This window comes from Leptodactylus fuscus, chromosome 9, assembly GCF_031893055.1.
Source record: "Leptodactylus fuscus isolate aLepFus1 chromosome 9, aLepFus1.hap2, whole genome shotgun sequence".
Classification (NCBI taxonomy): domain Eukaryota; kingdom Metazoa; phylum Chordata; class Amphibia; order Anura; family Leptodactylidae; genus Leptodactylus; species Leptodactylus fuscus.
Genome location: NC_134273.1, coordinates 84,350,490 through 84,375,765, shown reverse-complemented (window position 1 = coordinate 84,375,765; position 25,276 = coordinate 84,350,490). Strand labels below are relative to the sequence as shown.

Genomic DNA, 25,276 nt, shown 5'->3' with positions numbered 1-25,276 from the left:
TCAGGATCTGGATTTAATCCTTAGAAAGACTAATATAGGTGATACGTTGAACCTGTGAATGCCTATAATCCCTACAGCAGGAGATACAGGTTATATATGTATACTAGAGAGGTCACATGAGGTCAGCGTTAACCCAGCAATGTCTGGAATTCTGTCCCTTACACTAGCAATGAAAATACAAGGACAACACCAAGTTATGAGTCTATAAAGTGCGGGCCGAGCTCCGCAGCGTGGGAACCGGGTGCCTCTACCTTGATATATGTTTGTACTGTATTATACAGGGCGCCGTATACAGTGTCCAGGTCAGTGACCCTGGTGAATATTTTACCCTTCAAGGATATGTCAGGTGAACAGGGCAAGCGAGTGACAAACGGCTGCACAGGGGCCCATCAACTGCGGGGGCCCCATCTTCAGTGTTATAGGTGTTATATCAAGCTTTTGGCCTCAAATGTATTTTGGATTCTGATAACCTATCCATAGGTCCCATATACTAATAGGGGGGCGCCCAGGCGATGGAAGCTGCAGCAGGGGGCGGGGGGCGCCAGGCGATGGAAGCTGCAGCAGTGGGCGGGGGCGCCCAGGCAATGGAAGCTGCAGCAGTGGGTGGGGGGCGCCCAGGCAATGGAAGCTGCAGCAGGGGGTGCCCAGGCGATGGAAGCTGCAGCAGTGGGGGGGGGGTGCCCAGGCGATGGAAGCTGCAGCGGGGGGCGCCCAGGCGATGGAAGCTGCAGCGGGGGGCTCCCAGGTCATACAGTGTATAGTAGTAGTGATGCTACAGAATTACAGCCCCACTCCTAATACTTGAATCTGTTCTGTCCCCCCCCCACCGCTGTAGGTTTTTGGCACCCGGCTCAGCAGACCTATGTGGGGGTCTGGTTCTTAAACCCGCACAGATCAAAATCAAAAATACATTTTGGGCTGGAAAAACCCCTTTAAACCTACCCAAAGAAGAGGTGACATGTGTCTAAGTGGGGGAGGTCTGACCACCGGGACCCTCATTGATCACAAGTTCGGGGGTCCTAACCCTCCCAGCACAAGTCCCACCTGCTCGCTGCCTTTCCATTCATCTCTACTGTACGAGCGTTGCACTCCGCTTTTCTTTGTCAGTCCCATAGAGATGAATGGAGCGGCACTCCATATGAGGGAAGTGGAACCCCTTTAATTATATTCAGTAGGGGTCTGAGTAGTCTTACTCAACTCCGCCTCTATGCTATTAATGGGTCATAACCTGCCACAGCCCCAATAATGATTGCAGGGTTAGTCTATACACGGTTTGTTGTACCCATAGAGACACATTGCTCTGCACCGGAGCTGGAGACATAAAACGGAGATTTGTTACAATCATATTTGGTTCCTTTTTTTATGCAGATGCAAGAACATTCTAGAACATGGAGGCGGTGACTGTGCGGAGGAAGACGAGAGGCAGAGAAGTGACCAAGGATGGCGTCTCGCTAGATGGGGCCCCAGTCCAAGGTTAGGATTGGGGCCCCTTGAATGTAATTGCTCCAGTACTGGTTGGATGTTCTACATAGATGTCAGGTGTATATGAGCGCGTATGTTATATAAGGACAATGTAGTGGAGGGTCTCCTACTCGGGACCCCCTTTATTAACCCTATACACTACTATATAAGGTTACAGCACAGTCCTGCATTGGACACTTAGCTAATTCCATAGTTATAATTGTATTCAGCGACTTCAAAGACAAAAGGCATTGTCCGACCCCCCTCCCCAAATCAGTCTATATATAGAGGACAGGAGGGGTATTACGGCACTCGCCACCGTCTGATCGTCCCGTAAGCAGCTGGGTAGACCGTACGAAATGTGATAAAAATGGAGGCGCATCTTAAATTAGTCTCCAGGACGTGACAAGTATCTGCCAACTCCTCCGCTTGGTCTGATGCCAAAAATAGAAGAGGCAGAAAAAAAAAAAAAGCAACCTGCGGCTTGTTATCTGCTCAGGATGATTCACGTAATTCGCAGATATGGTGCTTAACTCTTGAAAGCATTCACAACAAGATTTGGTTTCGTACCTGGAGGGGCGGCCGGATGCGGCATGCTCAGACACAATGGGGAGACTGTGCGAGGACGACGCTCGGCCGCCGCGTGTTTGTTAATGGACACTTGTGAAGAAGAGAAAGTGGAAGCGAGAAGAAGACGAAGAAGAGGGACAAGATCAAGGACTCCCTTATGGAGCCCTCCGGACCCGTCACCTAGAAGAGGGACCTGTCACTTTAAATGGGGATAAGGGTCAAAGAGGTTTGTAAATTAGTGATGGGGTGAGGTCCTGACACCCAGTAGATATGGGGAGACAGCTGTGGCCTCGTGGCTCCTACCAAGCACAGCGCCGTCCAATCCTGAATATACAAGTCCTGGAAAACCCCTTTAAATCATCTCAGCTGCAAATACTTTTTATGAAATTGTGCCGTTCCTCTATTATTCCTCTGGGAAATGTGCGAATGAAGTGAAACAGAAACAGAGCATCATCATCTTATCAATGGCATCGGCCTCTACACAATGGGAGACTGTCCAAAATGGCAAGTGTCAGTTTGTTTGTATATTTCCAGGAGGAATAACAGAGGGAAGTCTTTCTAGCACTTACTAATTTGCATGTTAGGACACGCCTACATTCTGCAGTTGTGCTGCATTAATCAATAAGAGAGAATACATTTTGCAGCGATTTTGTCCGGCCATATGTTAAGGGACTAAGGTAAAGATCCCTGTTTTACAATTGCTGGGAGATTGCTATCTAGGTACATGTGAAGGATTTGCTAAAGAGCCACGATTGATGAGAACACGGGGCCCCTGCTGTACCTGCCTAGGGCCCGCCTGCTGTGTCAGGGGCTTTGTGTTACCCCCATAGGTTACCCTCTGCAATGGATGGATGACTGGTGCGGGCCGCTGTAGGGTTAAGTCCTTTGCAGGGAGCTCGCCCTAATCCTGGCAGCCATCACAGCAGACAAGCTGCGTCTAATTATAGGATGGTAGATAATCACGAACATCAAAGGAGACTCCCGAACTGAAGAAACGGTGCAAAGTTTTGTGAGATTTCCCCGAAAACTGCTCTCATTTTCCTCCCTTAACGGGTCGGTTCATGTCATGGCCACCTGAACCAAGGTGAGAGCTGGGGCTTTGAACTGCTGCTCGTGCCAGGACAGCCGCCCGTCCCCCCCGCCCGTCACGTCAGGCCTCAGGCATACGGCGCTTTGATGGAGGACAGAATAATTAGCACATGGGGTAAAGGCCTCTGCAGATTACAGGCCTGAGCTCCTCTGGCACCCAGAGATCTACAAAGACCCGCACAATGCCAAATGGATTTGTGATGACGTCATCGTCTGTAAGAGCCGAAGACCCAAAATATCCACCGAGAGATGAAATGCAGAATATCCAGAGGACAACGGGCGCTGATGGTCTCCTGTATATAGTGTATTAGTGTAGGGGGGCTATTATATGGCAGGGGCTGTTACCTACAGGGGTATAAGGCTATGGGGACACCATGGTAGTCAGATGGGGCACCTTGACCGTCACTGCTATACGAGTAACAGGCTGGCACTGTCAGATACTGTGGCATTGCCATACACTGAAATGGGGCGCTATTGCTGGCACAGATATGAGGGGCGTTGTGGCTGCCATCAGGGGCATAGCTATAGGGGTTCAGAGGGAGCAATAACCATCAGCTCCAGGATTCTCAGGGTGTCCAAAGACCTCTGCACAACATAGGAAGACCCCGGTATTACAGACAGCACATGGTAAGTGGGGCCCATAAGCTGTGCCTCTGACTATTCTAGGGTACACGGGCGTATACTGTGGCTGCCACTGCTGTGGGGATACGGGTATTATTAAAGGGATACTTTGGCAGCCATTATTATGGGGCATTGTGGCTTATACTGAGGCTGAGATTGTTGTTGGGTCATTGTGGTGGTCCATCCTATGGGGATACTATGGTGGTCATATAGGGGCTGTCGGTGATATGGGAACCCTATGGCCCTGGTATAGGGCGTAGTGACTGGCGGTGATATGGGAACCCTATGGCCCTGGTATAGGGTGTAGTGACTGGCGGTGTTCTAGGTCACACAACTGACGTTTCGGCTGTCATTGTTACTATTGTCAGGGAATTGTGGGCATTGTTATGCGGGCACTGGCCCGGCGTTCTCTAGGTATAATCAATAGGGGGTCCGAGCTTGTCTACATCTGCCCCTTGTATACGGCCGCTGCCGCCATATCTAGAACATTCTAGACGTCCTCTCTTATTTTCTGCAGATCTACAGAGGAATATGGTGGATCAGGAACCTCACCGCACCAACCTTTATAAAGGAAGCGCTCCTGTATGTCGGGACATATATGAGGAGATCCCCTTTAACATTCGTCCTCATTCACAGCAGAGAAAATCCAGCCGCCATAGGATGGGCAGAGCGCGGCCGATCCCGGGGACTCTTAACTAAAACATAAATGATTCTTCTTACACTTCACAAATCCTTGCTGATGTCTTATAAGCCGCTGCAGATTTATGGGGTGGTGCTGTGTGAATAGGCTCCAATATTAAGAGCTTTTTGGCTTTTCTTCCAATCAAAGTATTAAAGGAGAGAAAACAAGTAGTCAGTGAGAGAATCCGGCGGTGCGGACAGGGCACAGTGTTAGGACACGTCGGGGAAGCTTCAAACAGCGCCTGCGTCTCACTAACCATCGCCCCATGGCAAGTCCCAACACTTTTTGCTTCCATTACTGAGGAGCTCAACCCTGGTGGCAAAGAAGCCGCCTCATGGCGGGCGGGAATTAGCAATCTAGTCCTGAGGCCGCAGCAATGAGCAGCAAATACTGTCACAACGTGGTGACTAACCAGGGCAGAGGATGAAAGAGACTCAGCGGGGCGCTGACAAATCTGTCACTGGCTGCAGAGAGGGAGAAGGATTCATTATGTGCCAGCCGCCGCCGCCGCCAAGCCGGGCACAAGTGATAGGAAAGATAACGTTATAATAGAGAATAATCCCCATCAGTTATATCACAGCGCAGAGGTCACACGTAGAAACAGGTTATAGGCAAAGTGTCATCGAGTGTAAGGAGGGAGAAGACTCACACGATGGCGGAATAATCTATAGTGCTGCCCCTGCTGAATAATGCAATGTATATGAGTGTAATACTGCCCCCTATGTGCAAGAATATCTGTAGATGCTGAGACCAATCTAACAAGAGGCGTCCCTTACAGAAGAGAGAATAGTATTCGATTGAATAGCTCACTGCCATAGGAATGCATGTTAGCGGCAACAAGGGGTTAAGCACATTGAATATTCACTGCCATGGGCCAAAATACTGCTCCTATGTACAAGAATATACAGTGTTGGCCAAAAGTATTGGCCCCCTGCAATTCTGTCAGATAATACTTGTGTTCTTCCAGATAATGATTGCAATCACAAACTCTTTGGTATTTTCTTCATTTAATTTGTCTTCAACCACAAAAAGAATTGTCAAAAAACCAAATTGGATATAATTCCACAGCAAACATAAAAAGGGGGTGGACAAAAGTATTGGCACTGTTTGAAAAGTCATGTGATGCTTCTCTAATTTGTGTAATTAGCAGCACCTGTTACTTACCTGAGGCCCCTAACAGGTGGTGGCAATAACTAAATCACACTTGCAGCCAGTTGAAATGGATTAAAGTTGACTCCACCTCTGTCCTGTGTCCTTGTGTGACCACATTGAGCATGGAGAAAAGAAAGAAGACCAAAGAACTGTCTGAGAACTTGAGAAGCAAAATTGTGAGGAAGCATGAGCAATCTCAAGGCTACAAGTCCATCTCCAAAGACCTGAATGTTCCTGTGTCTACCGTGCGCAGTGTCGGTAAGAAGTGTAAAGCCCATGGCCCTGTGGCTAACCTCCCTAGATGTGGACGCAAAAGAAACATTGACGAGAGATTTCACCGCAAGATTGTGCGGATGGTGGATGAAGAACCTCGACTAACATCCAAACAAGTCCCATCTGCCCTGCAGTCCGAGGGTACAACAGTGTCACCCCGTACTATCCAGTGTCAGCATCTGAATGAGAAGGGACTGTATGGGAGGAGACCCAGGAAGACCCCACTTCTTACCCACAGACAGAAGCCAGGCTGGAGTTTGCCAAAACTTACCTGAGAAAGCCAAAACCGTTCTGGAAGAATGTTCTCTGGTCAGAGGAGACAAAAGTAGGAAAAGGCCTCAACATAGAGATTACAGGAAAAAAGAGACCTTCAAAGAGAAGAAGACGCCCCCTACAGTCAGACATGGCGGAGGTCCCTGATGGTTTGGGGTTGCTTTGCTGCCTCTGGCACTGGACTGCTTGACCGTGTGCATGGCATTATGAAGTCTGAAGACGACCAACACATTGTGCAGCATCATGTAGGGCCCAGTGTGAGAAAGCGGGGTCTCCCTCAGAGGTCAGGGGTCTTCCAGCAGGACAATGACCCAAAACACACTTCAGGTCAGCACTAGAAAATGGTGGTGAGAGAAAGCCCTGGAGACTTGTAAAGTGGCAGCAATGAGTCCAGCCCTGACTCCCATAGAACACCTGTGGGGGAGGAGGGGAGATCTCTTGGTGGCAGTTTGGAGAAGGCCCCCTTCACATCTCAGGGGGGACCGCGAGCAGGAGCCAAAGAAGAAGGGTCTAAGATTCCAGCAGAGCCTTGTAAGAAACTCATTGCTGGTTAGCGGAAGCGGTTGTGCGCAGTTATTGTGTCTAAAGGTTGTGCTACCAAGTATTAGGCTGAGGGCGCCAATACTTCTGTCCGCACCAGTTCTGGAGTTTTGTGTAAAATGATCAATGATGTGACTTTTTTTTCATTCTCTTTTGTGTTTTTTCATTGCAAACAAAATAAATGAAGATATTACCAAAGAGTTTGTGCTTGTAATCATTATCTGGGGGACAGCGAGGATTATCTGACAGGACTGCAGGGGGCGATACTTTTGGCCAACACTGTAGTAGTAGTAGCAGTATATAGTAGTAGCAGTATATAGTAGTAGACATGACTAGTAGGTATATACTACATTCCTGGTCTTTCCTCCACCTTTTCTATACATTATACATGGCCGTCTCCAGGGCGGACCTTCTGCTGGGAATCCTGTGTCTGACCTGGGCCGTTTATCACTTGTCATTGTGTCGGCCATTGTCTGAGCATCTGCTGGTCAAACACTGGGAGCGGAGATGGATGTTTGCTGTGCCCTTGCTGGTGCGGCGCGGACTTGAGCACACACAGGAGGTATTTGGGGTTCACATCCGAGACAAGCTGTACAAATCCTGCTAGAGAAGTCAGGAATGTCGCCATCTTGTAGATGCTTAAGGGGGTTGTCCAGGATTAGTAAAACATGGCCGCCTTCTTCTAGATACAGCGCCTCTCCCGACTACAGGCCGGGTGGAACTGAGCTGCAATACCAGATGCAACCAGTGGACAAGTGTGGTGCTGTTTCTGTTTCCATCTTGCCCCTATAAACCAATCAGAACGCAGCTTTGATATGACCTGTCAGTATAATGGAAGCCTATGGGTGGGTAAGGCCACGTTCACACCTGTGTTGCAAAGTTATGAATGAAAAAACCCAAATGCAACACCAAGATGGCGCCGATTATAGTCAACGGGACCTGTTGGTTGTAAGACAGAACAGAAGAATGCTGCAGGTGTGAACACGGCCTTAACACCTGCACCAGGCGCCATCTCTGCCTACAAGTGTGCACTGGGCTGTAGTGTACTGGTGGAGAGCGCCATCTAGTGGCAGCTGTGAGGTACTGACCTGAGACCAGAGACGGCTGCGGCTGACACCAGGAAACAGGCGCTCGTCCTGCCACAGGATTATCATTGAGATGTCTTCTTATACACGCCGGTAACATCTGCGCTCAACGAGACGGATTCATTCTGCTGCTCTTACCTGAAAGAGACCATTTATTTCATGGCAGGAAATGTGCGCCCTTATAATCAATCCCCTGGGAAAGAAAAGCCCGACATTATAGTTCCCAGCCATAAATGTCTACAAGAAGCTGCAGAGGAAAGTTGTGAACTCTAAGGCCTCGTGTCATGGCCGAGTGTGCAGGTCAAGTGCGGCGAGAGCTCCGGCCTGGTCATGGAAAATATCGGAGGCGTCTCGGCTGTACACAACTTAGGGCGCCTTCACACTGCGGAATATGGAGCAGAATTTTTCGGCCTCCCATTCACTTCAATAAGAGTTCTCCGACAGGATCCACCAGGATTGTGTAGAAGTCAGGCGGGAACCACCTCGAATTCAGCCCTAAAGCCGGCCATACCCCGTACATGTAGGACAGCCATAGTCCTCGCCTAAATGTTCCCATTATTACCAATCAATGCGGCAATCAGGAAACAGTGAAAACAGGCCAAATACTGATATATCTGAAAATACCAACATGGCCGACATGGGAGTCTCAGGCCTGACGTGCTGCACTGCACGTCTCTCCGCAGCGCACTGGGATCACAGCCATGTCACAGGGACGGCCAATGCAGTGCTACAGTATAAGGCGCCTTCATATTACATACTGATCAGCATCATCTGCAGGGAGTAGAGAGGCTACCCCTCACACTACAGGAGCGCCCCCTAGTGGCAGGGTTAGGCTCTGCTCACACCTTGTTTGGGGCCAATCACCAGGTACTCAGGAACAGGAAATATCCCAAACCTGATCATCTAATAACAGGTAGAAGGATAATCCCAGGCAGAGTGTTCGGACACTGACCTGAGAAAACCCCTTTAATGCAAATTGGCAGTTTCCCAATTTTAAACATGCCGAGGAAACGAAGATCTAATCTGTTTGCAAATTAAAAAAAAAAAACAAAAAAAACAAAGTTATGACGAGTAGAGCTGAGGAGGATTCAGTAAGCGGCTCTTAGAGCAGCCGGATCATCAACACCACGCTCATTACATGGCGTCTCAGCGAGCCGGAACAATCACAGGCACGGTGCGAGGAACAAGCTCAGCGGCAGGCCAGCCTGAGAACTGCCAAACCTCCGGAGCAGGAGGATCATCGACACCAACAACCTGCAGATAAAGTCGCCAGCAGAGACTAGTGTGTGTGTCTATTAGATATCTGCAGGCCCTGGCGCCTTCTGCTACATCATAAACGCTGTGTGTGTATTGGGTCCAAGTCTGGATTTATCTGCAACCTTAGAGATACGTGTGTGTGTGGAGCCGTATACACAATAGTGGAGTTGTCTTCATTCCCATTGCATAACAGTTTATATTTTACACTATATCCCCATTAGTATACATACCGCGTACGCTATATCCCCCCCATTAGTATACATACCACATACAGCAGTCTTCTGTATATACCAGTCATTGGCTTCCATCTTGCATAGTGTAACAGTCTGTTTCTGATCACAGCCGGTAAATCTCACCTGGATTCATTTTCTTCAAGCTCAGACTTCACTATTTTCCATCATCTTCCTCAGTGTTGCAGCTCTCTAGCGCCATCACCAGGACTCCCCCTGCATGAACCTGACCTCATCTGCAGAGTACATGCAGCTGCCACTAGAGGGTGCTCAATCCATATAGATTTATACAGAAATGGGAATAATCCATAAGTGAGCGCCCCCAACTGGCAGCTGCATGTATACAGTGTAATAAAACTATCACTATGTAAGAAATCAGCAACATATAAAAGAGTCACCGAACAGATAGAAGAGAAGTCAGTGGCAGCATCTGCATTACCCCAAAGAGAGCAGACAAAACTGTGAAATATCAGAAAGAGAGGCCGCGAATCACAAGGGAAACCCAGACAGATTAGGGTCAAGTGAATCAATCTACAGGTCTGGGGTGATATGCTGGGTCTGGTGACAGTAACCTATCTATCTGCAGGACTGGGGTGATATGCTGGTTCTGGTGACAGTAACCTATCTATCTGCAGGGCTGGGGTGATATGCTGGGTCTGGTGACAGTAACCTATCTATCTGCAGGGCTGGGGTGATATGCTGGGTCTGGTGACACTAACCTATCTATCTGCAGGACTGGGGTGATATGCTGGTTCTGGTGACACTAACCTATCTATCTGCAGGGCTGGGGTGATATACTGGTTCTGGTGACACTAACCTATCTGCAGGACTGGGGTGATATGCTGGGTCTGGTGACAGTAACCTATCTATCTGCAGGGCTGGGGTGATATGCTGGTTCTGGTGACAGTAACCTATCTATCTGCAGGGCTGGGGTGATATGCTGGGTCTGGTGACACTAACCTATCTATCTGCAGGACTGGGGTGATATGCTGGTTCTGGTGACACTAACCTATCTATCTGCAGGGCTGGGGTGATATGCTGGTTCTGGTGACACTAACCTATCTGCAGGGCTGGGGTGATATGCTGGTTCTGGTGACAGTAACCTATCTATCTGCAGGGCTGGGGTGATATGCTGGTTCTGGTGACAGTAACCTATCTATCTGCAGGGCTGGGGTGATATGCTGGTTCTGGTGACACTAACCTATCTATCTGCAGGGCTGGGGTGATATGCTGGTTCTGGTGACACTAACCTATCTATCTGCAGGACTGGGGTGATATGCTGGTTCTGGTGACACTAACCTATCTATCTGCAGGGCTGGGGTGATATGCTGGTTCTGGTGACACTAACCTATCTGCAGGGCTGGGGTGATATGCTGGTTCTGGTGACAGTAACCTATCTATCTGCAGGGCTGGGGTGATATGCTGGTTCTGGTGACAGTAACCTATCTATCTGCAGGGCTGGGGTGATATGCTGGGTCTGGTGACAGTAACCTATCTATCTGCAGGGCTGGGGTGATATGCTGGGTCTGGTGACACTAACCTATCTATCTGCAGGACTGGGGTGATATGCTGGTTCTGGTGACACTAACCTATCTATCTGCAGGGCTGGGGTGATATGCTGGTTCTGGTGACACTAACCTATCTGCAGGGCTGGGGTGATATGCTGGTTCTGGTGACAGTAACCTATCTATCTGCAGGGCTGGGGTGATATGCTGGTTCTGGTGACAGTAACCTATCTATCTGCAGGGCTGGGGTGATATGCTGGTTCTGGTGACACTAACCTATCTATCTGCAGGACTGGGGTGATATGCTGGGTCTGGTGACAGTCACCTATCTATCTGCAGGGCTGGGGTGATATGCTGGTTCTGGTGACACTAACCTATCTATCTGCAGGGCTGGGGTGATATGCTGGTTCTGGTGACACTAACCTATCTGCAGGACTGGGGTGATATGCTGGGTCTGGTGACAGTAACCTATCTATCTGCAGGGCTGGGGTGATATGCTGGTTCTGGTGACACTAACCTATCTATCTGCAGGGCTGGGGTGATATGCTGGTTCTGGTGACACTAACCTATCTATCTGCAGGACTGGGGTGATATGCTGGGTCTGGTGACAGTAACCTATCTATCTGCACGGCTGGGGTGATATGCTGGATCTGGTGACAGTAACCTATCTATCTGCCAGGCTGGGGGGGATATGCTGGTCTGGTAACACTAACCTATCTATCTGCAGGGCTGGGGTGATATGCTGGTTCTGGTGACACTAACCTATCTATCTGCAGGACTGGGGTGATATGCTGGTTCTGGTGACAGTAACCTATCTGCAGGACTGGGGTGATATGCTGGTTCTGGTGACACTAACCTATCTATCTGCAGGGCTGGGGTGATATGCTGGTTCTGGTGACAGTAACCTATCTATCTGCAGGGCTGGGGTGATATGCTGGTTCTGGTGACAGTAACCTATCTGCAGGACTGGGGTGATATGCTGGTTCTGGTGACACTAACCTATCTATCTGCAGGGCTGGGGTGATATGCTGGGTCTGGTGACAGTAACCTATCTATCTGCCAGGCTGGGGGGGATATGCTGGTCTGGTAACACTAACCTATCTATCTGCAGGGCTGGGGTGATATGCTGGTTCTGGTGACACTAACCTATCTATCTGCAGGACTGGGGTGATATGCTGGTTCTGGTGACAGTAACCTATCTATCTGCAGGACTGGGGTGATATGCTGGTTCTGGTGACACTAACCTATCTATCTGCACGGCTGGGGTGATATGCTGGATCTGGTGACAGTAACCTATCTATCTGCCAGGCTGGGGGGGATATGCTGGTCTGGTAACACTAACCTATCTATCTGCAGGGCTGGGGTGATATGCTGGTTCTGGTGACACTAACCTATCTATCTGCAGGACTCGGGTGATATGCTGGGTCTGGTGACAGTAACCTATCTATCTGCACGGCTGGGGTGATATGCTGGATCTGGTGACAGTAACCTATCTATCTGCCAGGCTGGGGGGGATATGCTGGTCTGGTAACACTAACCTATCTATCTGCAGGGCTGGGGTGATATGCTGGTTCTGGTGACACTAACCTATCTATCTGCAGGACTGGGGTGATATGCTGGTTCTGGTGACAGTAACCTATCTATCTGCAGGACTGGGGTGATATGCTGGTTCTGGTGACACTAACCTATCTATCTGCAGGGCTGGGGTGATATGCTGGTTCTGGTGACAGTAACCTATCTATCTGCAGGGCTGGGGTGATATTCTGGGTCTGGTGACAGTAACCTATCTATCTGCCGGGCTGGGGTGATATTCTGGGTCTGGTGACAGTAACCTATCTATCTGCAGGGCTGGGGTGATATGCTGGTTCTGGTGACACTAACCTATCTATCTGCAGGGCTGGGGTGATATGCTGGTTCTGGTGACACTAACCTATCTATCTGCAGGGCTGGGGTGATATGCTGGTTCTGGTGACACTAACCTATCTGCAGGACTCGGGTGATATGCTGGGTCTGGTGACAGTAACCTATCTATCTGCAGGGCTGGGGTGATATGCTGGTTCTGGTGACTATAACCTATCTATCTGCAGGGCTGGGGTGATATTCTGGGTCTGGTGACAGTAACCTATCTATCTGCAGGGCTGGGGTGATATGCTGGGTCTGGTGACAGTAACCTATCTATCTGCAGGGCTGGGGTGATATTCTGGGTCTGGTGACACTAACCTATCTATCTGCAGGACTGGGGTGATATGCTGGGTCTGGTGACAGTAACCTATCTATCTGCCGGGCTGGGGTGATATTCTGGGTCTGGTGACAGTAACCTATCTATCTGCAGGGCTGGGGTGATATGCTGGTTCTGGTGACACTAACCTATCTATCTGCAGGGCTGGGGTGATATGCTGGTTCTGGTGACACTAACCTATCTATCTGCAGGACTGGGGTGATATGCTGGTTCTGGTGACACTAACCTATCTATCTGCAGGGCTGGGGTGATATGCTGGTTCTGGTGACTATAACCTATCTATCTGCAGGGCTGGGGTGATATTCTGGGTCTGGTGACAGTAACCTATCTATCTGCAGGGCTGGGGTGATATGCTGGGTCTGGTGACAGTAACCTATCTATCTGCAGGGCTGGGGTGATATTCTGGGTCTGGTGACAGTAACCTATCCATCTGCAGGACTGGGGTGATATGCTGGGTCTGGTGACAGTAACCTATCTGCAGGGCTGGGGTGATATTCTGGGTCTGGTGACAGTAACCTATCTATCTGCAGGGCTGGGGTGATATTCTGGGTCTGGTGACAGTAACCTATCTATCTGCAGGGCTGGGGTGATATGCTGGATCTGGTGACAGTAACCTATCTATCTGCAGGACTGGGGTGATATGCTGGTTCTGGTGACACTCCCTTTAAGGTGATATGGGAGATGGAAGAATTTAAAGAAACATTTGCATGTATAATCTGTGTATTTTTATGCTGAACCTCGGCCTCTATTGCCCTGTCTGCATGTTCTCTATTCAGGATCAGACAGGATGGAGGGGCAGGAGGGGGATGCAGCTGCAGTTTCTCAGCATTTCAATGCCAGCATGGCTGTACTCTCATATAGGATACCTCAATATGAATTTGTTACAATACAGATGAGAATCTGCAGCACATCGCAGCCAACGCAGCGCACACAGGCCGGTGTATCCACAATCCCTTCTTTATTACCTTTTGGTCACACAAACAAGCAGAAAAACAAAACTTTTTACAGTTTTTCCCGACAATCATAAAGTGTAAAAACTTGGCAGAGACTTTTTTTTTCTTCTTTCATGAACCTGCGCAGCTCGCGGGGTCACTGCATGTAGAAAAGAGACAAAACAAAGGTCGCCGTCCTGTGGAGCGACAAGCGTTACCGCCTGCACGGACAAGATTGGGGTCAATTTAGAAAAAAAAAATATAGATATTTAACAAAAATCTAAATTTTAAATTTTGGAATTTAAAGACAGGAACAAAAAAAATAAATTTGTCGTTTTTTCGTCACCACTTTCCCCGTTATTATTACGTTTCCCACCCAAAGAAAATGATTGTAATCTCCTCGGAGAATCTCAGGCACAAACTGCTGGAGAAGGGAGACCGAGGAGCTGGTGCTCTCTGGTGTCGCCTTCTATAAGTGCCTGGTCGCTCACCCTATGGCGGCAGTGATATGTCCAGCGTTTGGCGGTATAAGACCCTCCGGGGACGATCAGACTATAAGGGCTTGGCTCGGTGGGACAGTGCGCACAGTTGTGCCTTAATCTCACAAGTTGACAACTCTTAAAGCAGGAGAGGACAAATCACGCTGGATTCAGGAGTCAGACCGACAAGGTTGCAGGAAGGCGCGAGGAGCGGTATTGCTTTCAGGCACTGCTGTAATCCGGTTCCACAGGTTTGTCCAGTCCTGGTCTTGAGCACGACGTTACAAAGCGTCCAGGATGTTGTCGATTTTGTTGACCAGCTCCTGGCGTTTGTTGGCGTGCTGCTTCTCGCTCTCGATGTAGCTGTCCTTCTTCAGTTTGCCGGCGACCAGGCGTTCGGCCTCAGACGACGATTTCACCACAATCTCCTTCACTTGGCTGTCCAGCTTCTGGATCTCTGCAACCTGAGTCACAAAGCGTACTGTAAGCGTCAGGGCTCACGCTATAAGGCCCATGATATACCCAACAGCGCTGTATACAGAATCTAGCCAGGTACTGCAAGTCAAGATGAACTAGCCCTGAAATACTCTGTGCTGCTGAGAGACCCTTCTCCTGTCACTTACAGGGGATGTCCAGGGAGTCTTATTTCACTTCCTCAGGGATTTTTTGGATGCTATACCTGGCTGTTCTGGCTTCCAACCTTGGATCACATGCTTGGCCCCCCTGGCTCACTCAGCATGCTCCCCCCTTTTCCTATTATGGGTCAGCCTTATTGTAGTAACACAGGCAGTAGGGGGCAGAGCGACAAGGGTGCTGGTTCCAACCACGTGACCCAGGGTCCGAACCAGCCCAGAACCCCCTCCAGGCACAGTATATAAAAATCCCAGAGAAATGTGTTAACACTCCCCTGACAACTAGAGATGAGCGAACACTAAAATGTTCGAGGTTCGAAATTCGATTCGAACAGCCGCTCACTGTTCGAGTGTTCGAATGGGTTTCGAACCCCATTATAGTCTATGGGGAACATAAACTCGTTAAGGGGGAAACCCAAATTCGTGTCTGGAGGGTCACCAAGTCCACTATGACACCCCAGGAAATGATACCAACACCCTGGAATGACACTGGGACAGCAGGGGAAGCATGTCTGGGGGCATAAAAGTCACTTTATTTCATGGAAATCCCTGTCAGTTTGCGATTTTCGCAAGCTAACTTTTCCCCATAGAAATGCATTGGCCAGTGCTGATTGGCCAGAGTACGGAACTCGACCAATCAGCGCTGGCTCTGCTGGAGGAGGCGGAGTCTAAGATAGCTCCACACCAGTCTCCATTCAGGTCCGACCTTAGACTCCGCCTCCTCCGGCAGAGCCAGCGCTGATTGGCCGAAGGCTGGCCAATGCATTCCTATGCGAATGCAGACTTAGCAGTGCTGAGTCAGTTTTGCTCAACTACACATCTGATGCACACTCGGCACTGCTACATCAGATGTAGCAATCTGATGTAGCAGAGCCGAGGGTGCACTAGAACCCCTGTGCAAACTCAGTTCACGCTAATAGAATGCATTGGCCAGCGCTGATTGGCCAATGCATTCTATTAGCCCGATGAAGTAGAGCTGAATGTGTGTGCTAAGCACACACATTCAGCACTGCTTCATCAAGCCAATACAATGCATTAGCCAGTGCTGATTGGCCAGAGTACGGAATTCGGCCAATCAGCGCTGGCCAATGCATTCTATTAGCCCGATGAAGTAGAGCTGAATGTGTGTGCTAAGCACACACATTCAGCACTGCTTCATCAAGCCAATACAATGCATTAGCCAGTGCTGATTGGCCAGAGTACGGAATTCGGCCAATCAGCGCTGGCTCTGCTGGAGGAGGCGGAGTCTAAGGTCGCTCCACACCAGTCTCCATTCAGGTCCGACCTTAGACTCCGCCTCCTCCGGCAGAGCCAGCGCTGATTGGCCGAAGGCTGGCCAATGCATTCCTATGCGAATGCAGACTTAGCAGTGCTGAGTCAGTTTTGCTCAACTACACATCTGATGCACACTCGGCACTGCTACATCAGATGTAGCAATCTGATGTAGCAGAGCCGAGGGTGCACTAGAACCCCTGTGCAAACTCAGTTCACGCTAATAGAATGCATTGGCCAGCGCTGATTGGCCAATGCATTCTATTAGCCCGATGAAGTAGAGCTGAATGTGTGTGCTAAGCACACACATTCAGCACTGCTTCATCAAGCCAATACAATGCATTAGCCAGTGCTGATTGGCCAGAGTACGGAATTCGGCCAATCAGCGCTGGCCAATGCATTCTATTAGCCCGATGAAGTAGAGCTGAATGTGTGTGCTAAGCACACACATTCAGCTCTACTTCATCGGGCTAATAGAATGCATTGGCCAGCGCTGATTGGCCAGAGTACGGAACTCGACCAATCAGCGCTGGCTCTGCTGGAGGAGGCGGAGTCTAAGGTCGGACCTGAATGGAGACTGGTGTGGAGCGATCTTAGACTCCGCCTCCTCCAGCAGAGCCAGCGCTGATTGGCCGAATTCCGTACTCTGGCCAATCAGCACTGGCTAATGCATTGTATTGGCGTGATGAAGCAGTGCTGAATGTGTGTGCTTAGCACACACATTCAGCTCTACTTCATCGGGCTAATAGAATGCATTGGCCAGCGCTGATTGGCCGAATTCCGTACTCTGGCCAATCAGTGCTGGCCAATGCATTCTATTAGCTTGATGAAGCAGAGTGTGCACAAGGGTTCAAGCGCACCCTCGGCTCTGATGTAGGAGAGCCGAGGGTGCACTTGAACCCTTGTGCACCCTCAGCTCTGCTACATCAGAGCCGAGGGTGCGCTTGAACCCTTGTGCACACTCTGCTTCATCAAGCTAATAGAATGCATTGGCCAGCGCTGATTGGCCAATGTATTCTATTAGCCTGATGAAGTAGAGCTGAATGTGTGTGCTAAGCACACACATTCAGCTCTACTTCATCGGGCTAATAGAATGCATTGGCCAGCGCTGATTGGCCAGAGTACGGAACTCGACCAATCAGCGCTGGCTCTGCTGGAGGAGGCGGAGTCTAAGATCGCTCCACACCAGTCTCCATTCAGGTCCGACCTTAGACTCCGCCTCCTCCAGCAGAGCCAGCGCTGATTGGCCGAATTCCGTACTCTGGCCAATCAGCACTGGCTAATGCATTGTATTGGCTTGATGAAGCAGTGCTGAATGTGTGTGCTTAGCACACACATTCAGCTCTACTTCATCGGGCTAATAGAATGCATTGGCCAATCAGCGCTGGCCAATGCATTCTATTAGCGTGAACTGAGTTTGCACAGGGGTTCTAGTGCACCCTCGGCTCTGCTACATCAGATTGCTACATCTGATGTAGCAGTGCCGAGTGTGCATCAGATGTGTAGTTGAGCAAAACTGACTCAGCACTGCTAAGTCTCTGCATTCGCATAGGAATGCATTGGCCAGCCTTCGGCCAATCAGCGCTGGCTCTGCCGGAGGAGGCGGAGTCTAAGGTCGGACCTGAATGGAGACTGGTGTGGAGCGATCTTAGACTCCGCCTCCTCCAGCAGAGCCAGCGCTGATTGGTCGAGTTCCGTACTCTGGCCAATCAGCGCTGGCCAATGCATTCTATTAGCCCGATGAAGTAGAGCTGAATGTGTGTGCTTAGCACACACATTCAGCTCTACTTCATCAGGCTAATAGAATACATTGGCCAATCAGCGCTGGCCAATGCATTCTATTAGCTTGATGAAGCAGAGTGTGCACAAGGGTTCAAGCGCACCCTCGGCTCTGATGTAGCAGAGCTGAGGGTGCACAAGGGTTCAAGTGCACCCTCGGCTCTCCTACATCAGAGCCGAGGGTGCGCTTGAACCCTTGTGCAGCCTCGGCTCTGCTACATCAGAGCCGAGGGTGCGCTTGAACCCTTGTGCACACTCTGCTTCATCAAGCTAATAGAATGCATTGGCCAGCACTGATTGGCCAGAGTACGGAATTCGGCCAATCAGCGCTGGCCAATGCATCCCTATGGGAAAAAGTTTATCTCACAAAAATCACAATTACACACCCGATAGAGCCCCAAAAAGTTATTTTTAATAACATTCCCCCCTAAATAAAGGTTATCCCTAGCTATCCCTGCCTGTACAGCTATCCCTGTCTCATAGTCACAAAGTTCACATTCTCATATGACCCGGATTTGAAATCCACTATTCGTCTAAAATGGAGGTCACCTGATTTCGGCAGCCAATGACTTTTTCCAATTTTTTTCAATGCCCCCAGTGTCGTAGTTCCTGTCCCACCTCCCCTGCGCTGTTATTGGTGCAAAAAAGGCGCCAGGGAAGGTGGGAGGGGAATCGAATTTTGGCGCACTTTACCACGTGGTGTTCGATTCGATTCGAACATGGCGAACACCCTGATATCCGATCGAACATGTGTTCGATAGAACACTGTTCGCTCATCTCTACTGACAACCCCTTTAATTGTCAGTACAGCACCTGCTGGGGCCCTGGCACTCACTCCCTGACAATCACATGCACCTCTGAGTGAGGATACTGACATGAGTGCACAGGGACAGGTTAAAGGATTAGCTGCTTTTTGCACCAACAGCGCTGCCTCTGTCCACAGGTTGAGTTTGGTATTACAGCTCCAGCACACTGACTGCAATCAAGTAGCTGCAAATACAACCTATGGACAGATGTGGCGCCGTTTCTGAAAATAACAGCAGCCACGTTATTGACCAGCCTGCACTCACCTTATCACAGAGGTCGGAGCCTTCCGCCTTCAGCTTGGCCTGCAGAGAGGTGATCTCATTTGTCAGGTTCTTGTGTTCGGTCTCCAGCGCTTTTTTGCCGCTGTTTAGCGTGGAGATGTCCCGCGACTGCTTGTATTTGTTCACAGCTTCATCAAAGTGCCGGTAAAGTCCGAGCCTCTTGTTGACCAGTGTGAGGATCTGCTCCGTGATGCAGGCCACCTTCATCCTGGCTTCGGCCGCTGGGTCCTGCCATGACAAAGTGCACAGGGTCAGATCACATGACCATGAGTCTCTCTAGGAAAGCTGGGTGACACCCTGACTGTGCACCATTACACCTCTCCCCGGCGCCATCCAGCTTTCCTACAGCCCAAATGTTTTTGCAATCACCGACCTTAGTGATGGAGAAGTCGAGCCGGACATAGATGATGACGGTGAAGAACAGGATGTAGAAGGCTCCGACCACCAGCAGCGGCTCCTGCAGCATCAGGATCTTGTTGAAGGTGTAATGGACCACGACGTCCTGGATGTGCTGCTCCACCAGGTTGTTCTTATGAGCCACAATGACTGGCCGGCCAAAGGTGTCTAGATAGGTGTAGTGCAGCTCATCAGGGGCGCGGTTCAGGTCATAGGGGTTCTCTACATGGATATTTCTGGAAATAATATTATTACATGGTCAGACTGATGGCCCTGTTATATAATGTGCTGTATACTACCCTGGTATATGCACTAGGATGGCGCAGGAAAACCAATAGCCTAAGTGACCGGTCTGGAACATATAACAGGACTAGGAGCATGGGAGCCAAGTAGCCAGACACCTGATCAGAAGGCCGGATTCATATAGTCATGACACATCTGCATTATATCCCATTATGGCCATCTCTGATGCTACAGGTTCAAGTCACCAGACTGGCTTGTGGCTGTAATAGGGAACGCCAGGCTCTAAGGCTCCCCACCAATACAGAGACAGAAGGGCTGGCAGTGCGGAGTTCCCTCTTATGTTATCCTGCCAGTAGCAGCACAGGCCATATGTGCAGGTAACTCTAGGAGGTCCCTGTATAGCGGGTGCCCATGGGGCTGCATTAGTACCAGGTCCCCAGAGGTTATAAAGGGCATTCCTAGCTCCAGGCCATAAATGACACCACAGACTCATCCCATAAGCACTCACTTTGCTCCTTCGGGAAGGATTATTTTCACGGTCAGAGAATCCACAACCTGTTCATCGAATACGTGGTCAATGAACCTCATCTTCAGAGCGTACTGGTCACCTGTGAGGAGACACCGCCATGACAGGAGATCAGAAAAATCTGCAGCGGGTTACCTGTACTGAGGCTAATGCCGCCAACACTTGCACATAGAACAATGCTATACCGTCAGTATATACCATAACACGTCACCCAGAGGTATAACCCCAAGTATATTGCAGTGACTACAACCCCCAGTTGGCTGCCATGTGTGTAATCTGCACTCACCCAGGTTGTACAGGTACTCGTAACTCGGCAGGTTATAACCAATCATGTAATGGGTTTTCCATCCTCCAAAAAGAGGGAACCTGGGTCGGATCTCCATTTCCACAGAGTCGTCCAGGATTAGCAGGTGACTGGTGGAGATGTTCCCGATCTCATCTCTGTAGTACACGTCCTGGGCAGCGGCGGGCAGGATTGTCTAAGGAGAGGAAGAGGAGGATGAAGACTGGTTTAGTAAAGGGTTAAATAGTCTGCTAGACTTTAAGGTTGTTGACTAGAGATGAGTGAACACTGTTCGGATTAGCCGTTCCGAACAGCACGCTCCCATAGAAATGAATGGAAGCACCTAGCACGTATATTTTGCCGGCGGCCGGACGCCGTGCCAGGTGCTTCCATTCATTTCTATGGGAGCGTGCTGTTCGGAACGGCTGATCCGAACAGTGTTCGCTCATCTTTATTGATGACCTATCCTTACAATAGCTCAAGTGGAGATCAGCAGGGGGTCCGACACCCGGGCACTGCTGCTGCCTCTTTACTACATACCATGCACAGCGCCATACAGTTGCATAGTGGCTGTACTTGGTATCACAGCTCAGCCCCATCCACTTTTGGACTGAACTCTGAAAAAGTCATGTGACCATGAACGTAACGTCTGCAAGGCCGAAGCAGCTCAGGATTAGGAAGAGGGTCAGTGGGACATTTCCAGGGGTATGATGTGCTGCGCTGAAGGGTCGAAGCTGACGGATAAGTAATGTAGAAGCCTCCAAGAGGCCAGAGAGGAGATAAGTCCCATCGGTTTATGCATAGGACTCACCTTAAAGGATTTGACAGATGAGATGCCGCTGTCCGGCTGCCTCTGGTAGTCGTATCTAGAGAAGGGCCCCTTCAGATAGGCCCCGGTGTGCTTCAGATCTACAGTCTCTTCTACAGCAATGTTGCCCCAGTGGGAGACTTCAATGACGCGGGTCATGCTGGTGATGGTGAGGAAGGGGCTATTGTTCTCGTAATGGACCTTCAGGACATCCTGGTAGATAAATGAAAGGGTTAATAAAGTCACGTCTCTGGATTGCTATCATCTACCACTAGGTACTGCGGCCACACAGCGAATCAGCAGAACTATTGTGAAGGGTTAAACTTCACAGCACTTTTAATAACCATAAAGCGTTGCGCCCTCACTTACAAGGCTGAACGCAGGAATATCCTTGAAGGGGCCGTATTCAATGGTGTCATCGGAGCGGGAGGGGTTGCCCAGTTTGGTGTAGGTCTCCACGTTGCGGGAGGCGAGCTTGACACGTGTGGTCTGGGACGTGGTCGGGTACGGGGAGTAGAAGTAATGGTTGCCTTCAAAGGTTACAAACTGCTTCTCGGCCTGTGTGATCTGCGTGGGGTACGGCTGCAGAACGTGGGTGTACACCGTCTCGATGAACACTTTGGTCTTGGCTCCGGGAGACAGAGAAGATGGAAGCTGCACCAAGAAGAGTTTCCCACTGATGGAGTAAACAGAAGACAAGGTCACATCTGTGGGGTCCGACTGCGGCACTACAAGTCCCAGCCAGCCCTGCACTGGCAGCCAAGTAATACCTGAAGAACTACAACCCCCAGCCAGACAGGTATATACACAGACTGATGCCCGCACAGGCTGTATACCGCTATATCCCTCAGCCTCACCTCTTCCCTTTCGCCTTGGTCTCCCGCACTTCCAGGTAGCCATCCTCTTCATCCTCCGTCTTCACCTGTAATGTAGGACAATAAATCATTAAACACAAGAACCCGTCACAGACACAAAGTAACAAAACCCCAGAGCTGGGGCACGAGAAGCCTGCAGTGATCTGCCCCCAAGGACAAGACAGCCCCTGTCCGCCCCCCGCTCGTCATTCCAGGACAGACTCCAATGTCAGACAGGTGGGGTCTCAGCACCGTGCACAGCGCCGCACATATTGGAGTGGCTGTAGTTGGTACTGCACGTGACTCTGGCCCATTAACTTGCATAGGATGGAGATGAACTAGTACACACAATAAGGTCACAGCGCCCCCTTCAGACAGCTGATTAGCGGAGATTCTAAGGACAGATCATCAGTATTAGCATTTGCATGGTAATCCATAGGATGGGGCAGATTGACTGGTGGGATCTGACTGGTGGGATCTGACTGGTGGGATCTGACTGGTGGGATCTGACTGGTGGGATCTGACTGCTGGACCCCCCCCCCCGTCCTGAAAGTTAACCCCTTGCTGTAAAGATGGGAATACAACTTTAAAGTACAGAGGGAATCCCTTTAGAAACTCTGCTTGCAGTCAGTGAACAGAAACTAATGCTCACATCCTGATCATGGCCACAGGAGCAGATCTTGTTACAGTGTATCAGGGGCCACATATAACAGGCCTCGCAGGGCGATGAATTTGGCTGCAGGCACAGGGCGCTGAGACTCCCCCCAGGCACAGGGTGCAGAGGTTCTCCCCTTCCCCCGGCATATGGCACTGAGGCTCCCCCCGGACTTTAATGTTGATAAATTAGGGAACATGAACGTCTACAGTTCACAGTATACAGCAGGTGCAGGGACAGTCAGGGCATGCTGGGAGTTGTAGTTTTCCAACAACTGAAGAGCAACAAAGGAAGATCACACACAAATCCCGACATGGTAACGTAATAATTTGGGGATCTCTTTGGAGGAATAAACCATCTCTACAATCTGGAACATTTCAGTGCAGTCCCCACCAGATGTGGCCGGTGTCACAGAGGAGGAGGAGGATGATGATGATGGGAGGGCTGTGAGCCGGGATTGGGCAGAGCCTCCTCCTGGAAGTGAGTGCGGAGCGAGCGCTGACGTGTCACAATCCTACAGAGCAGGAGGCCGAGGAGGAAGCAGCAGCACATCCTCCTCCTCCTGCAGCCACCAATACCCTGCAGACACAGCACCAAACCATGTCAGCTCTGCTGCATCTCTACATGTGGGGTGTGTGGTCATCATGTCATCCTGCAGGTGTGCACTGGTGTAGCAGAGCTGACACGGTCATGTCATTGTATGACAGTAACACAGGAGGTCTCCCTGCAGTCCTATGTAAGGTACATATAACCACATCAGCTCTGCTACACCAGTATATACAGAACTGTACAAGTAATAAACTCAGCTCTGCTACACCGGTATAACATAAGTAATGTAGATAACACCAACAAGCTCAACTACACCAGTAATGTAGATAACACCAACAAGCTCACACTGGTATAACACAGGTAATACCAACAAACAGCATACAATGTATGGATACCAACAAACTCAACTCTGCTATACTTGTACACCCTGTCCATGCAAGTAATGTCCAGATTACCAACAAACTCAGCTCTGCTACACCAGTGTGCTCTGACTATACAGGTAATATAGAGAACACCAACTAACTCAGCTCTGCTATTTGCAGTCCTATGTAATGCCAGGGACATCCAGTAAACCCCTGTGTGATTTCTACAGATGTAGCAGAGCTGAGCAGTGATTCAGTCACACTACACATCACAGTCAGCTCTGCTACATCTGCTATTTGCAGTCCTATGTAACGCCAGGGCCATGCAGATGTAGCAGACAATGTATATACAGATGTAGCAGAGCTGAGCAGTGTTTCCGTCCTCCACACATCACAGTCAGCTCTCCTACACCACAATACACACACAGCCGTCCATCACAATGCCGCACATACTTGTAAACCTGAGCCATTTGCAGACGCCGCGTTCGCTGTGCGACATTACAGCAGACAGAAGTGACAGGACGCTGCGGCATTGTGTGCAGTTATCGCACAGTGCGGACAGCAGCATACTGACCCCCAGGAAGGCCAGGCTCCCGGCCAGCTCCGGCTCCAGGGCGACCAGGAAGGAGTGAGCGGCGGCGGCTCCGGGGTTGGCCAGCTTCACCTCGGCCGTCACTTTGGCCAGGTGACTGCTCAGGTCCACCGTGCGCTTCACGTCCTCATTGAGCAGCTCCTGGGCCCGGGCGGCGCCTGTCAGGGCGAGCAGGAGGAGAAGGGCGCGGATGGCGGGACACTCCATGACCGGGGAGCGGAGGATGGAGGCGGATTGTGCGGAGACCCCACTGCAGCCTCTGCTGACTACTCATTCATCCGCCAAGCGGGAACAAGATGGCCGCCCAGGCCCCCGCTGCTGCCTAGCAACGTGAGGGTGACCTGAGTCATGCCTGACAGAACGGCGCGCGTTGTGAGGACCCCGCAGCCTCTGTATAGAAGTTATGTAGAAAGCGATTATAATCTGAACAACTACTAACACAGTGCGTGTAATCGGTCCTGGCAGACAACGATTCAGTGTAATCTATCCGGGTATTCTGAGCAGGCAACACTGCGGACACCTCAATACACCGCGATCCGGAGCGTCTGTAGATACAAGGCCCGGGATGAGGTGTCCAAGTAGTCGGAGCTGTCAGGCGGTGACAGTCACTGGGGAGTCACTGGGGAGTCTCTGGGGAGTCACTGAGGAGTCACTGGGGAGTCACTGGGGAGTCAATGAGGAGTCACTGGGGTGTCACTGGGGTGTCACTGGGGAGTCACTGAGGAGTCACTGAGGAGTCACTGGGGAGTCACTGGGGAGTCACTGGGGAGCCAGAGGAGTCACTGGGGAGTCCCTGAGGGGAGTCACTGGGGAGCCACTGAGGAGCCACTGGGGAGTCACTGAGGAGCC

General features: G+C 50.3%; 1 protein-coding gene across 2 annotated transcripts; it reads right to left on the bottom strand.

The window, feature by feature from the left end:
* Positions 1-13,918: 13,918 nt before the first annotated feature.
* Positions 13,919-24,714, bottom strand: RPN1 (ribophorin I). 2 transcript variants are annotated; one of them, XM_075287203.1, is made up of 9 exons: positions 24,410-24,714; positions 22,273-22,337; positions 21,785-22,091; positions 21,419-21,628; positions 20,611-20,803; positions 20,307-20,406; positions 19,533-19,791; positions 19,142-19,387; positions 13,919-14,852 (listed from the first exon to the last, which is right to left on the bottom strand). In XM_075287203.1, the coding sequence occupies exons 1-9, from the start codon at positions 24,632-24,634 to the stop codon at positions 14,670-14,672; spliced, it is 1,788 nt and encodes a 595-aa protein (XP_075143304.1). In that variant the 5' UTR covers positions 24,635-24,714; the 3' UTR covers positions 13,919-14,669. The 2 variants fall into 2 exon arrangements, with proteins under 2 accessions (XP_075143304.1, XP_075143305.1); XM_075287204.1 differs by having other exon boundaries at positions 21,419-21,631; positions 21,788-22,091.
* Between the last annotated feature and the right edge of the window lie 562 nt (positions 24,715-25,276).